This window comes from Rattus norvegicus, chromosome 17, assembly GCF_021556685.1.
Source record: "Rattus norvegicus strain SHRSP/BbbUtx chromosome 17, alternate assembly SHRSP_T2T, whole genome shotgun sequence".
Classification (NCBI taxonomy): domain Eukaryota; kingdom Metazoa; phylum Chordata; class Mammalia; order Rodentia; family Muridae; genus Rattus; species Rattus norvegicus.
This window is the reverse complement of record NC_141550.1, coordinates 21,950,758-21,966,858: the sequence shown is the minus strand read 5'-3', so window position 1 is coordinate 21,966,858 and position 16,101 is coordinate 21,950,758. Positions and strand designations below refer to the sequence as shown.

Genomic DNA, 16,101 nt, shown 5'->3' with positions numbered 1-16,101 from the left:
TGATGTCAGGAGTGTATAAAAGAGAGAGCTCCTTTAATGACAAACTGAAGAGTAAAAATTAAAAGACACCAGTAACATTTTTTGCATATTTTGGTTCTCTAAAAAAGAATGTTATGCATAAAAAAATAAAGATGTACCAGGATCTGCAAACTAAATTTAATGGTAACAAAAGCCCAGCCCAACAAACGTTCTTGGTACTTTGTTGTTAAGCCTGTCTTAAGATATAGAAGTAATTACTGTAGACTGGGTTGTATTGCACTCAATGACATCCGTTTGCATCACAGACACATCATGTTTTCTACAGGATAGTTTGCCATAGTAACATTGAACTGGCTTCAATCGTGAGGTCTAGCAATGCTTACATTTCTATATCTTATCAGATATGCCAAGCGGTGAAGTGTGTTTCATTCACGTGGCCCAGATTCCTAAGCTGCTTAAATAAAGTACACAGGACTCAATTTTCAACAATATGTCAGGGGCCTCCAATTAATCTAAAATAGAATATCTTAATATTAATACTGTTTGTCCACGACTTGGGGCTTCCCTGACAATGATAATTTCTCATACATTTTTTAAAAGGGTAGGCCCTCATTTCTATCTAATCTCTGGAAATTTCTCATAAAAGAGAAAGGAAGGAATATGTTTTTCCTGGACTTCTTTGGTTGACTTTCTTGTTTCCACAAGTGATCTGTCACCTCTTGATCTCCCATCTATCCATCCATGAGAATGTGCGTGTAGATAGTTATTTTAAAACCACAGCTTATTCATTCATCAGTTACCATGACATTCTAATTTAACCTGCTCTTTGCGTTTCAATATAAGCTGACTGGGAACATCCCTTAAAGCCCACTCTGCTCCAGGATGAAATCCAGAGCAAGGTCAGTTCAGCCTAAGGTTATGGTCCAGGTCAGCCCCATCTATGGTCAGGTCTCTTGCTTTTTTGAACCTGGAACGTCTCTATAGCCTTACCTTACCATTTATGACATCATCCTTTGTGAACCACATGACTCTTCTCTCCCTTTTTTAACAGACCACCCCTAATTCGGCGTATCTGTCATACTCTCGTGATGAGACTCAGGCTTGCTTTTTCTAGGCTAGAATACTCCAAAAGTAACATCGCATTTTTCTCTAAGCACCATATGTGGAGACACCTAAAACCCAATTGTTCTTTACCAGACATGACCATTTTCATTGCTTGGCAAGACCCTATCCAGTTTCTACCTTGACAGGAATGAGTGTCAGGGAGCAAACTTTAAAGCCAATCATACCCTCACCTTCATCAAACTTTCCTCTAGGTTTAGTATCTCTGTTGGTCCTTTCTTGGTTTATTTCCCCTTGCCTGATATTTATTGATATATAATGTAATGGTTACAAAATGATGGCTTTAACAACACCTACCTCCATATTAATGAGTGAGCGCAGCCTCATTCCACTAAGAAAAGGCAACAGAAGCTATTTCTTTTCCTCATTCATTCACTCATGCATGCATTTCTTACCAGCTCCCATTCACTTACCATTAGGATTTGTGAATGTCTCTTTCTAATGTAGTAACTTTCATGAGTGGATATCATAGACCTTTGTCTCCACATTATCCCAGCTTGAATCAATGCAAGCCTCATCAACCAGGCTCCTTATTCCTGTGATTTTTCTCTTTTCGTTTTAACCTTTAACCAAGGCACAACAACAGCTAGAAATTATTTTATTCCTTGCACACATCCCAGTACAGTTACCTTATGATGTTGTCAGAGCACGGTACTTAAAAAAATGAAAGGCATCTATCTAAAACCCTACTTTCAATAAGAGAAAAATAGAAAAAAACTAAAAGCTAAGTTCACACATAAAAAATATAGAGTTGGGGTTGGGGATTTAGCTCAGTGGTAGAGCGCTTGCCTAGGAAGCGCAAGGCCCTGGGTTCGGTCCCCAGCTCCGGAAAAAAAAAAAAAAGAACCAAAAAATATAGAGAATTCTTAAATGAATTGATAAAAATTATAGTCATATACATGGAACACAGAGAAAACATCCATACATATAAAATAGATAAATATTAACAGCAAAATAAAAAGTACAGATACCAGAGATAGTTAAGATAATATCCCCCAGTTAAGGGTCAAATAAACAATAAAAATTACAAAATGTTGGTATAGTATAAATATGAATATTCCCAAAATGGTCCAAGTCATCTACAACCACTGAGTCGGTCCACGTGACAGATACATAATGTCCAAAACTCAGCATTCCCTGTTCCTCTTCTCCATCTGCCAGCCCATACATTCTTTGTGTCCCAACATCCACAATGTTCTCATCTTGAATGGGGGAAGTGAACGTAGATGACTATCTGCACTCAAGCATTCATTATTAATTACATGTGACATTTTAACTAGTTATGAGTCACTGTATTAACCACTGCCAACTGCACAAAAAAGCTTTTCTGATCAAAGATGAAAGCAAAACAAATTTAGAGATTTAAACATAAATATCTAGAAGGCAGTTTCACAATGTGATCACCAGTCAAAACCACAAGAGTAGGTTATTCCCTTGGGTCTATGGTCTTTCCACTCATGGACTACTGACCAGTATCAGACATGAAATCCCTTGTATGGAGCAGACTTCATAGCTTGTTATAAAGTAATTGGTTACCTGCATAACCATCATGCCGCTATTACACCAGAGGGACTACCCTGTCAGGCAGGTCACTGTCGTAGCATTCAGGTCCAGGTCTGAGATAATTAATAAATATTTCCCCCATCAGTCTGTGGCACCTTCTGGCATTACATAAGGTGCCCAGCAGGGTGAGAATTTCCTGGTCAGTTGAGGTTGATTTAGCTGTGCCCTGCACGCAAAGTGAATGGTGTCTTCATCAGAGGAGTCTTACCATCTGCTTGTGGCAAGAAACCAAGAACAGTGCCAAGAGATAATGTTGTTTTGTTTGCCTCTGACTTTGGGGTCATCATAAGTAATTCTGCATTGAACATGTTCTAGGATAAATTTAGGTTTACTTCTATTTATGTAAATATTCTCAAAGCTTTCCAAAGGAATTTAACAAGCATAAAGATATTTGCAATGTCTTCCCTTTATTCTTTTAACCGCTATCGTATCCACAGTGAGAAACCCCAATTCCATCCCTAACATTGAAGAGTTACCCCTTCAGTCTTTTCCTCCTTATTCGTTCTTTCCAGAAAGTAATCAATTTCATTGTAATCACTGATTTTTTTTTGAGGAATATATATATTTTTTATTAACTTGAGTATTTCTTATTTACATTTCGAATGTTATTCCCTTTCCTGGTTTCCGGGCAAACATCCCCCTAGTCCCTCCCCCTCCCCTTCTTTATGGGTGTTCCCTTCCCCATCCTCCCCCATTGCCGCCCTCCCCCCAACAATCACGTTCACTGGGGGTGCAGTCTTAGCAGGACGCAGGGCTTCCCCTTCCACTGGTGCTCTTACTAGGATATTCATTGCTACCTATGAGGTCAGAGTCCAGGGTCAGTCCATGTATAGTCTTTAGGTAGTGGCTTAGTCCCTGGAAGCTCTGGTTGCTTGGCATTGTTGTCCATATGGGGTCTCGAGCCCCTTCAAGCTCTTCCAGTCCTTTCTCTGAATCCTTCAACAGGGGTCCTATTCTCAGTTCAATGGTTTGCTGCTGGCATTCGCCTCTGTATTTGCTGTATTCTGGCTGTGTCTCTCAGGAGAGATCTACATCCGGCTCCTGTCGGTCTGCACTTCTTTGCTTCATCCATCTTGTCTAATTGGGTGGCTGTATATGCATGGGCCACATGTGGGGCAGGCTCTGAATGGGTGTTCCTTCTGTGTCTGTTTTAATCTTTGCCTCTCTATTCCCTGCCAAGGGTATTCTTGTTCCCCTTTTAAAGAAGGAGAGAAGCAGAGGAATATATATATATATATATATTTTGGTTCTTTTTTCCGGAGCTGGGGACCGAACCCAGGGCCTTGCGCTTCCTAGGTAAGCGCTCTACCACTGAGCTAAATCCCCAACCCCATATATTTTTAATTTACTTAATTTCTTTTGTTTTTCCTGATTTCATTGACTTCTGCTTTTATTTTTATCATGTCCTTCCTTCTTTTTTCCACTTGGAAATTTTTCCTCTTCTCTCCCCCGCCACCCCCCCCCCCATATCCCTAAGATTAAAAACTTATATTTGATTTAAGACTTTTCCTCTTCTCTAAGTAAGTGTTTAGGTCGATCATTTCCTGATTAGCAGGGTTTTAGTTGTACCTCCAATACATGGTACATTACATTTTCAGTGATGTCTTGACGGGAATATAGGTTCTTAAGTTTCAACGAATCCGTGTGGCTCTTTGTTCTTTTGTGCTTATTGCTTCTCACCAAGCTGATTTAAAACTTTCTTCCAAGCTTACAAAGTTACTTTCCCATGAGAGAGATTTTCATCTAGGAATTCTATTACTTATCTTTCACATATTTTGTTCATGAGACATGTGGCATTGGATTTGGTGACAAGTGTGAGGAGGGAATCAAGCTCTGTAAATAGTCAAATGATGAAGTAATGCTTATTTAAAAATCGATTTCTATATTACAAAGATATCCTCATCCAAATCACAGGACCCTTGGCCTATAAGCCTGTTTTTAGGTCTTCCATTCATCCATTCATCATACAGTTTTTGTATTCTGTGCTTTCACAAGTCTTAGGGCTTACATTATAAATCTACAAGTTCTCTCTCATTTGTCAAGGCCGTGCTCACCAGTCTCTCTGCATTCCAATGTGCTCTTTAGAATTACCTGTAAGATTTTCTTTAAAAAGGCTTAGATTTGTTTGCAATTACATTGGATCTATAGGTCAATTTTCAAAGGTTGATACCTTAATAATTACTCCTTACATTTGTTTTGCCCGCCTTATTTATTTATCCAGAATCACTGCAGAGACGTGATGAGAGTCAACATAGTTGGAAATTTTTTTTTTTAGATCTGTAGATATTTTTTGCTCTTAAATTCATGAAAATTATCATAGCATATTAGTTCCATTTTATCTAGGTATTCCTAATTTATATCCACGAAGCTTCAGAGTTTTATGGGGGAATTATTGCCCGTCTTTGTTTAAAAAAATCTTCATAGCTATTTGACAATTTTAATGCCACTATGGGCAGTACTTTACAATTTTTATTCTCAGGTCAGTGAGATGGCTCAGCGTGTAAGGGGGCTTGCTACCAAACCTGACAACTTGAGTTCAATCCCAGGAACCCACACGGTGGAAGAAGGGAACCAATTCATACAAATTTTCCTCTGACATCCACAGTCATGTGGTACATGTGTGCCTTTACACAGGCATGCTCAATCCCATAAATGCAAATAAATAAATAAATAAATCTCAATTAAAACCAAAATTGTATCTTCTGATTTTATAGAGGAGATGGATGTTTTATACAAACATATCCAGTGATATTGTGAAATGCATTCCTTCCTGACAGCCTACGTACTCTTAAGGATTCTGTGTATTCACAATTCTAATAGATATGACAAATAAAATGTTTATTCTTGCTTTGAAATTAATTACCTCTTGCATTTATGTTGCTTGCATTATTTACTTATCCAGGACCTCTAGTGTAATACTGAGTAGAGTTTTGAAAAATCTGGATACTCCGTCTCACCCTTTAAACTCTAATTCAGTGGGTTCAGCCTGAGGATATACAAAATCGACATTTTTAAGCCAGTAATGATAGTACACACCTGAAATTCCAGCACATGGAGGCGGAAGCAGGAGGATTATAAGTAAATTAACAGCCTGGGATATCTGGAAAAACTATATATCAAAACACACAAAACACATAAAGAGACAAAGATCAAATCCCACGTAACATAAGGGTGGTCACTAACGTGTTCCAGAAGCACACGCTCTAAAGGATAAGTTTTTACTTACCTCAAGGATTTTCATAGTAATAATCTAGTACTCTAAGTTTCTTTGTATTCCTGTCTCCATTTTCTTCTATAGAAATTACAGATGAATAAAATATTTGTTTTGAGACCCTAGTATATTACTTCCATTTTAAGCTCCAGCTCATGAAATAATATAAACAAAGGCTCTGAGATTTTAACTGTGTGACAGGTTTTATTAAAAATAAGAAAACATTGTACTTATTTAAATAGTAAATATTGGACATTTTTAAAAAGCAATTTTTAAAAATTTCGTATTGGTAGTTGTTGAGGTCACAACTGAAATCAGTTCTATGGATGCACACTCTCCTATCCACATAGATCCCCATAACCATATGAGTGTGCCCCACATGTGGCCCATACATATACAGCCACCAAACTAGGTAAGATGGATGAAGCAAAGAAGTGCAGGCTGACAGGAACCAGATGCAGATCTCTCCTGAGAGACACAGCCAGAATACAGCAAATACAGAGGCGAATGCCAGCAGCAAACCACTGAACTGAGAATGGGACCCCCGTTGAAGGAATCAGAGAAAGGACTGGAAGAGCTTGAAGGGGCTTGAGACCCCTTACGAACAACAATGCCAACCAACCAGAGCTTCCAGGGACTAAGCCACTACCCAAAGACTATACATGGACTGACCCTGGGCTCCGACCTCAATGAATAGCCTAGTAAGAGTACCAGTGGAAGAGGAAGCCCTTGTTCCTGCCAAGGCTGAACTCCCAGTGAATGGGAATGTTGGGGGAGGGCGGTAATGGGGGGAGGATGGGGAGGGGAACACTCATATCGAAGGGGTGGGGGAGGAGTTAGGAGGATGTTGGCCTGGAAACCAGGAAAGGGAATAACATTTGAAATGTAAATAAGAAATACCCAATTTAATAAAGATGGAGAAAAAAAGAAAAAAGAAAAAAAGGAACGGTACAGGGGCTAGATTCTATAGATTTCAGTTCTGTGAGATACACAGGAATACTACGAATCAAGACTTAACAGATAGCATGCTGTTTCTCAAATATAATTACTTTTAATTAAATAACAATCAAAAACATAAGACTGAGAGGCAAAAAGATGCTGAGAATTTTTAATAGAAAAGACCAGAATAACTTTTCTAACTTCCTGTCTGTTGCTGGGATAAAGATCATGAGCAAAACCACCTTGATCAGGAAATCATTTATTTGACTTTATACATGCCAAACCACAGTCCACTGAGGAAAGTCAGGGAAGGAGCCTGAAGGCAGGAACTGAAGAAGAGGCCATGGAGGGTGCTGCTTATTGGCTGGCTCCACCTGGGTTGCTTAGCCTGCTTCTTATACAAAGCTGGACCACATGGCTAGGGGTGGTGCTGTCCAGAGTGCTCATTCATCAAGAAAATTTCCTACAGACTTGTCTATGGGTCATTCTGATGACCCAGACACTTTCTCACTGAAGTATCTTCTTCCCAAAATGACTCTGGCTTGTGACAAGTTAGACAAAAAGTTAATCTAGTCAGGACAGCAGCACAGTAGCGTCAAGTAACTGAGCGGATAACTGAGCAGGGCCTCTGCCTGTTGTACGTGACCTGAGCCTTACACTTTCACAGGATGTGACTGAAATCCAGCCTTCTCCCGGTGTTATTTAGTGAGATAATACTAGTCCTCGGATGGGATCCATCACTTTTGAGTCCCACTCCAGGATGCTTCTGATTCCAGTCAAATAGTTCATGAAAAGAAGTTATAAATATGAAATAGAGAAAGAATCTGGAAATACAATTGTTACAGTATCACAATGAGTTCTTCGTATAGGAAGAGAGGGGATGCAGGAAAAGAGATCGACTCTGTAAGTGATGGTTAGAGCTAAAAAAAAAGATACAAGAAGGAACTTGGAAAGAATCAAAGAACAGTTGAATGACAAAGGAGACACACATTAGGAAAGGCAAGAAATAAAAAACAATCATAAGTAAAACATAATAACTGAATTCAACAGTGTGCATCAAGGTACAATATTTTATTACCATTTTTATAAAAGGTCTATCTATTTAAAAATACTTGAATAACAGAATAGTCTGTAGTAAACTTATATGAAAATGTATGTAGCTCGGTGTGGTAGCAACACTAGTAATCCCAGCATGTAAGGCATATGCAGGAGAACTATTGCAAATTTAAGGCCAGCCTGAAATACATAAAGCAAGTTGCAAGCTAACTAGGGCTATGTGACCAGACCTTTGTCTGATGATGATGATGATGGTGATGATGATGGTGGTGATGATGGTGATGATGATGATGTGAATATCTATGAAGAAAGATACACCTAAAACTATTAGCAGCCTGAGGTCTTGATGATCATCTTAAAGTATTAAATGAGTTAGAAATAGAATTTTTTCACAGATGTATTTTTATGTCTCAAGAATCAATACATGGAACTAAAGAAACAGGGAAATCTATGACTAACTCCTCCTTCCAACAACTTTATCATTCTTCTTCAGATATGGCTCACAAATGGCATAAGAGAGAGAATCCCAAGCATTTAACACAAAAGGTCCTGCATTCATTTACAGGGAAGTGGTTTCTATAACATTCAGAGATGCTTGGGCTTCTTTTCTTTCTGTTCCTTCTTAAGAATTAAAGCCAGTGTGCCATGATTACACATTGTTTTATCATTGTGATTTGATGCCATGGCCGTGGCAACTCTTCTAAAGAAAAACATTTCATTGAGCTTTAGTCCGTTATCATCATGGTGGGAAGTTTGTTGGCATGCGGGCAGACATGGTGCTGGAGAAATAGCTGAGACTTCTACATCTAGATCTGCAGGCAGCAGGAAGTGACAATGATCCACCAGGCCTGGATCACTGAACTTCTGAAACATCAAAGCCCACCCCCAACCCCAGCCCCATACTTCCTAACCCAACAAGGTTACACCTCTAGTAGTGCCACTCCCTGTGATTCCGTGGGGGCCATTTTCATTAAGACCCTCGTATTAAGGGCCTGTCCACATTTCCCCATTGCAGTAGAGCCATTCTTCTGAAAAGAGCTGTGTTTCACTGAGAATGCACATGATAATAGTGATGAGTCAATTATAATAGAGGGATGAATTTAAATTGTGGTTAGAGCAGAGAGCTGAGGCAGGAGAGTGGAGATTTCAAAGCCAGAGGGAGCAATAGTGTAAGTCCAGGGCCAGTCAGAGCTACATAACAAAATTCTGTTTCGAATCCTTAAATACAAGGGTGAGTAGATAGGTAGATAGATGATAGATAGATAGATAGATAGATAGATAGATAGATAGATAGATAGATAGATAGATAGGTATAGTACACTGAATATATACAATTAGCAAACCAACCAGCCACCTATATCTACACTACATCTTCAAATTCGGCTGGGGGTGAAGTTTCATCTGTACTGTACACAGGAAGACTTTTTGTAATTGTTATTATTCTTCATTCAATATAACGTGTCAACTATTTGCATCAATTCTATGTTGGGTAAAGTATTGAAAGGGAACAGTAACGACCCACAGGTGACTTAAAGTTTACAGGAGGACACGTAAATATGCTATATAATCTTGAACATTCTAGGCTTTTGTTGTCCATGATGAATTCTAGAAACAACACTCAGTCAACACCGTACTCACTAAAGGTGTAGAATCCAAACTCAGGGGGATATTGACTTGATTCCCAACTGACACACTCGTTACTTAATGCTCCTTCATTCATCTTGTCTTTCTTCTTTCTCCCTCCTTCTTATCCTTCTTTTATTGAGAAATATCTTTTGAGCACTTACCAAGTGCTAGGGCTGCTAGTTAGTTTTTTATCAACTTGGCACAAACTAGGGGCACATAGGAAGAAGGAACCTCGGTGAAGAATTGCCTCCATTAGATCAACCCGTGGGGCACTTTCTTGAATGCTAATTGGTGAAGAAAGTCTTGGCCTACAATGGATGGTACCATCTCTGGTCATGCAGTCTTGGTAAAGTAACTGAATGTGAGCTTGGAAGCAAACCAATACACAACATTCCTCCATGGTCCCTGCTTCAATTCTTGCCTCCTGGTCCCTGCCTTGGTTTCTCTTGATGATAGAATAGCATACTATAACCCGTAAGTCAAATAAATCTTGTCATCTTTTTGAGTTATTTTTTGGTTGGTGTTTTATTACAGCAATAGAATGCAAACTAGAGCAGTGGGTTTGTAACAGAAACAAATTCTTAGGAATACATGAAAACTTTGAAGAAATTTGTAGTGAAGCACATTAACACAGGTTGCAGATATACCCAAAACAATTCAAATGCAGGCAATCCAAGTAGCCTTCAAGGAAACAGTGGGAAAGAAAGGTACAAGGACAGGTTGAGGCTAGGCTTGGGGTTGGGGGAGGGCAGGCACTGAATGCCAGGATGAACAATTTCAGACTAATTCGTAGAGAACTGGCTGACAGAAATCAAGTAGTAAGGAATGTGGTTCAGTACTGGAAGAGCAAAGGAACAGATAAGTTCAAAGAAGATAGATTATGAAATATTTCAATGAGACCAAGAAAAGAATAGACTTAACTGTTAGAAAGACATTGGCAGCCTTTTAAAGTGACCTTGGTAGAGAGACGAAGTCAGAAAGCAGTAGGTGGAATGAGAGATAGAGAATAGGTAAGAAAAATGGGAATTCTGGGGTGCCAAGAGTTCCAGAGAAAGAACAGAGTCACCAAGACTCTGGAAGAGGCAGAGGAAGAACCAGGCCAAAAGTAACAATGAATGTGGGAAGGCAGGAGACCTGTGGGGAGAGACTGGCGGTCCCAGAGTGGAGTGGATATGAGAAGGAATGATCTCTGCAGTAATGAGAAGAGCCTCGCAGAGCCTGGGCTGGGAGACCAAAGGGCATGAAGCCACACTGAGCTGGTCTTTGTACCAAGGAGTTCAGGTTGCCCACCTACGGGAGGTGGGCACTTATCACACAGGAGGGTAGTGACACCAGGGTAGGAAAAAAAAAAGATGGTGTCAGAAGATTCAGGAAGACAGACATAAAGGAATTAGTTCATCCATAGGTTCAGAGGAAGCATCAAACGGGTGCTGATCACGCCCCTGGAAAGCCTTCTGGTTCTTTCGCTGTGTTTTGTAGCGTGTTACAGTCAGACAGTACAAATGTTCAAAGGGATCCAAGGCCCTTTGATCGTCACCTCTCCTTCAGGAATAATGGTTCAGAGCTGCTGAAGAAAGTCTGGTGCACACATCGTTGTTTGTATTAGATGTGACTGACAGAAAAAGTTAAAGGTTCACATAAGTAGGCATTATGTAGAGGAAACCACATTCTGTAACTTAGTGGGTGTAGAAGAGGCCCTTTGGTTCTGTGAATAAGCCTGGTCTACATTGAAAATATGAATTACAAAACCCACCCTACCAAACTGGCTACACTTTTCCTCCACATCTCACCTCTAATTCGTAAGGGGCAGATAAGAGAGCTTCAAAGATCTGTTTCGAACTTTATTTGGACTTCTGTTTGGGACAGATAGAACAGGGAGCTTGTCCTGGACATGGTAGGTGCCCTGCCCCCAAGGCCAAGGGTCAAAAGTGAGGGGCTCTAGGAGTAGCAGCTATGGATGCATAAAAGCTGGGCTCTGTGGTCCTGCAGCAGCCTCAGGCTAGAGAGTCCCCTGGGATCCTGGAGACTGTATTCGCCTGCGCATGAAAGGCGAGGAAGCATATTTGGCGGGAGAGGGCACAGTGCTGACTGGGCATCTTGGCTTTGGAGTCTTCCTATTCGCATAAGCCCATCTGTGCCAGCGGCTGAAACAAGGCTGCGGCAGGAGGCGTGGTGTTGGCCAAGATCGCTGACCCCTTGGCCCAGCGCTAGGAGAGGAGTTAGGGGGAGCCCTGGGCACAGACTAGGGCTAACCTGATCTTGTTCCAGTCCACCAATCCTTAACGGATTTTCTTTCTCTCCTTTCACCCTTTTCTCTGCTCTCTTTCTCTCTTTCTTTCTCTTCCTCTTTTCCCCTTTCCCTCTCTCCCCCTCCCTCCCTGCCCCCTTCCCCTCCTCTCCTTTCCCCTCCCCTCCCCCTTTCTATGTGTGTGAGCCTCCTCCTTTCCTCTCCTCCCCCTTTCCGCCTCTCTCCCTCCCCCTCTCTCCATCTCCTTCTCCTCTCAGCTCGCCGGGCGACCCTGCTCCTGCCTCCCACATTAATGGCGGCTTCTTCGGAGGATGACATAGACCGGCGGCCCATCAGAAGAGTCCGCTCCAAGAGCGACACGCCATATCTCGCAGAGGCCAGGATCTCCTTTAACCTGGGGGCAGGTAAGGACACCCCTCGCCTTCATCTGAGTGTCGGGCACCTGCTTCCTTCCTTCCCTTCCCCTGGGCCGGATCAGCCCCCGCCCCTCCCTGGTGCCCCCTCCCTGCGCCCTTCTGCCCTGCAAGCGCCCTGCTCTCACACTGGCTCCCTTTGTGTCGCCCGCGTGGGGAGGGCGTGTGTGAGAGTGTGTATTGCAGAGATGGGGGAGGGTAGCGCGTAGAGCCTTACACACAACCAGTGACACCCACGCGGGCTTTCCCCTTCCAGGAAGAAAAGTGTCAGTGGTAACAATGACCCCAAAAATCACCCAGCGGAGTAGGGATGCCGCGCGGCTGTGGGCGGAGGGAATGACAGGGCTTCTTGGGTGAGGCTGTCGCCGGTGGGGCTACTACAGGGTGGAACTTGTTGGTGACATTCAAACGCCGGTGGTTTTGTCTGGAGGGTGCCACCACGCTGATGCGGGGAGGAGGCAGGACTGATCTGGAAACAGTGGTTGGAAAGCCACGTTGGTGGTCAAAATGAAAGCATGGTCCTCCGCATGCAGTTGAGTGATTCCATGCGTTTCAAGTGGCCCAGATAGAATTAAGTGAAAAGGATGAGTGGAGTAGAAGGAGGGGAGAAAGGAGAGGACTCAGGGAAGATGGGGAAGGAAGGAGGGGAAAGGGGAGAAAGAAGGGAGTTAGGGGAAGGGTAAATGAAGGGGACAGAAAGATTCGAAGTTACTATGCTGCAAATGTGTGCCCTGGGACACCTAATGAACACCAGTCTGTCTTTCTCCACCGCTGTCCAAACTCACAGCAGAGTTGCGCTCTAAAGAAGTTGTTCACCATTAACTTGACAGATCACTTCTTCTGGACGGCTCTCCCATCCCTCAGCCCTACCTGTGTTCCTTCCTCTCACCTGCCTTCTCCAGGCAGAAAGACAGAGCTTCATCTCTCTTACAACTCCATTTCAAAATAAGTTTTAAAAAACTTATTTTTAAACGACCCTTTTTTAAACTTAAGAACTGAATTGGTGTGTGTCCGTGTCTGCATGGGCGTGTGGGTGTGTACACACATGCACATGCGTGCACACACACATGCACACACTCTGAAGCAAAGAATATGTATGTGATGTCATGTGGAGGAGGGTTTAGGCACAAGATTGTTGCCGAGAGAAAAAGAGTCGCTGAGCAAACAACTTTTTTATGACTCAAAAAGGGACTGGGCCAGAGTAACCAAGTATGTTCTCGTCTCGGTGATTTGACTTTTTAAAGGATGTGTTCTATGGTAACTTCTTCAGCGGTCGCCTTTGGCTTTGGAATTGGAGGGGTGAGGAGACCTTCTCTATGGAACTTTGGTCGTGGTTTGCATGCTGCAATAGTCCTGGTACTCTTCTGGGAATCCCTGCTTGCACCTTCCTTGTCCAGCACTTGTTTCTGAGAGGTCTTCCAAAGAACTGGGAAGTGCTTTCTTTAGGACCAGCATTGTTCTCCCAAGCTAAGGATCTTAGGAGTTTTGTTGGGCGTCTTCAATTTAATAGGAAAGAAAAATAAAGTATAGTTGGTGAAGGTTGTTTACCTCCCTAGTAGAGTTATACCGAAGTAATAAAATAGAGCACTGAAGAAGGGTATCAAGTTTCAGCTACTACTTAATTACATTGAACCACAGGTTCAAACCAATGACTTAATCTTTTATTCTGCTTAAATTACCCTGGGGTCCAACTAAAGATTGGTCCAGACAGGACGTGACTTCGTTTCATCCGGAAATAAACAATCTAGACGTGGGCCCACTCCCTCCTGTGTCTTCCTTAATGCACCCCTAAAGGAGCAGTGACAAGACAAACACCATTTAGAGAAATGCTGAAGGAGGTGGGCAGCACAGCTGTGGAAAGGGTTGAGGAGCTGTCCTCTTCTTGGTGCTGAAGCAAAAGCAGGGAGGCAAAGGCGTGACTGCTAGAGGACCAACAGAAAGAGGAGTATCCCTGTGGTTTCTGTGATGAAATCACAGGGAAAAAAATGTGGAAGGCCTGTACTCCAAAAAAAACTTTTCAATTCCTGACACACACTGCCACTGCTGCCTGTTTACGGCACCTCTCTTGTGTCTACTGCTCCATGCTCAAATGGGACGTTTCCCTCCTCCCCCATCTCTCTAATTTTAGGCTGCCTGCTCCTGGGGCTTTCTTTACTTTCCAGCTGGTTTCTAGTTGCTTTCTTAACAAAGTAGATGCACACACAGATGTGCCTTTCCACCGCATTTAAAAGTAACTGTAACCCCTGATTTAAAGGAAGAGAAAAAGCAAACAGCCTTGTTTATCTCCTTAAGCACTAAGCTGTAATTAAGCTATTAGTGTCGTTATCAGGGCTGCTGAACAGAAGAGCCTGTGCACTCCCAATACATTGTATAATCTGGGCATAGCAAGAATTTCGTTTGCCTCTTAACAGCAATGTATAAACAACTAACCAGAGAAGTACCTCTGGCCTTTTCCTTCTTCTCCCAAACATACAGTTACTCTCTGCTATCGTTGCATAATTTCTCACTCTCTTAAATACTTCTGTTAAGTATTTGCCTCCCCAAGCCCCCTCATCGGGTATAAGTCTATCTTTAATATTTTACACATTTTGCCATGCTCGAAGGAGATACCTACATATATATTCATTTTGCTTGTTCATGAATTATCTTGAAAACAAACCTGAGCACTAGCCCACTCTGTTGCTGGATTAAAGTGGGCTGGACAGTTTGAAAACTCATCAAGCACTTCAGCTTTCTTTCAACTCTACCCTGGCCCTGACAGAACTTAATAACCTCATCTTGAAACAAGTCCACAGGTTAGGTGTAGGATACACTTCTTCAAATACAGTTCCATGACATTTAAACTGCAATATTAAAACATGGCTCTTTTACCACTCCATGGAAATGTTAACTTTATTCATATCTAGACTGAAAGAGAGAAGAGAAATTTTCTGAACCCGTGTCTTTTATTTGACCAGAATAGCCCCATTTTGGGGTTTTAAGCCATTAGTCAACATTTGAAAGTTATAAGTATTGTTAGACGGATGTTTTAGACGGATAATATCAATACTAAAAAGAATTGAAGATAGTGTAGTCATTGTAGAATATTTAGACATCAGGTCTTTTTAAAACAGTGGGAGTGGATTTCATATTTTCCCTAAGTAATTTAAATGTGTTAAAAGAACATTTGTAACAGGGGAGGATGTTCACTCTGCTATTAGCAGTAATGAACATCACTACCATTTAGCTTTATAGAATCTAGCTTTATGCCTCATGAAATCACTCACTCACTGCATTGAAGAGGCAGGTACCTTACCTATGCCCTCCACTTATCTGTATATTATAGGATATATTCTGTTCATAGGTGATGCTAAAACTGGAGTTCTGTATAATTATGCACTGAAGGGAATGAAAGAGTAATGGGACGGAAAAGAATTAAAGCATGTATAAAGTACCTTAAAGAGGAGTCAATACAAAACTCCAGCTTGCTTGGGATTAATTAATTTAGATTAATTAATTAATTTTAGATTGTCTGAGCCCTCCTCCCCAAATAATATATGGTACATAAGAAGAGATGCTCTCTCTCTCTCTCTCTCTCTCTCTCTCTCTCTCTCTCTCTCTCTCCTCTCTCTCTGTCTTTCTCTCTGTGTATGTGTGTGTATGTGTATGTGTGTGTATGTGTGTGTGTGTGCGCGCGTGTGTGTTACTCATATGCATGTACATGTGCAGGTACATGTGAAGAGGCCAGAGGACATTGGGTGACCTGATTATCAGTCTCCACCTAGGTCCTTTGAGGCAGGACTAGTGGAGTTAGGCTTGTAGTCACCCAGCTCCAAGATCATCCTGCTGCCTCCACCCACCCACCCACCCCCAACCTTAGCGTTGGTGTTATAGGTAAATGTACAACCATTTGTACTGACTAATCTGAGCTCAGGTCTGCATGCTGATGCAGCACGGTCTCTTTC

General features: G+C 41.8%; 1 protein-coding gene across 8 annotated transcripts in view; it reads left to right on the top strand.

Annotated features, from left to right (window-relative positions):
- Phactr1 (phosphatase and actin regulator 1) overlaps positions 1-16,101 on the top strand; it is a 477,602-nt gene that overhangs the window by 16,263 nt on the left and 445,238 nt on the right. For all 8 annotated transcript variants that reach the window (XM_087590493.1, NM_001440178.1, NM_001440180.1 and 5 more), the window contains 1 exon segment: positions 12,002-12,148. In XM_087590493.1, the coding sequence (XP_087446619.1) occupies positions 12,002-12,148 (147 nt within the window).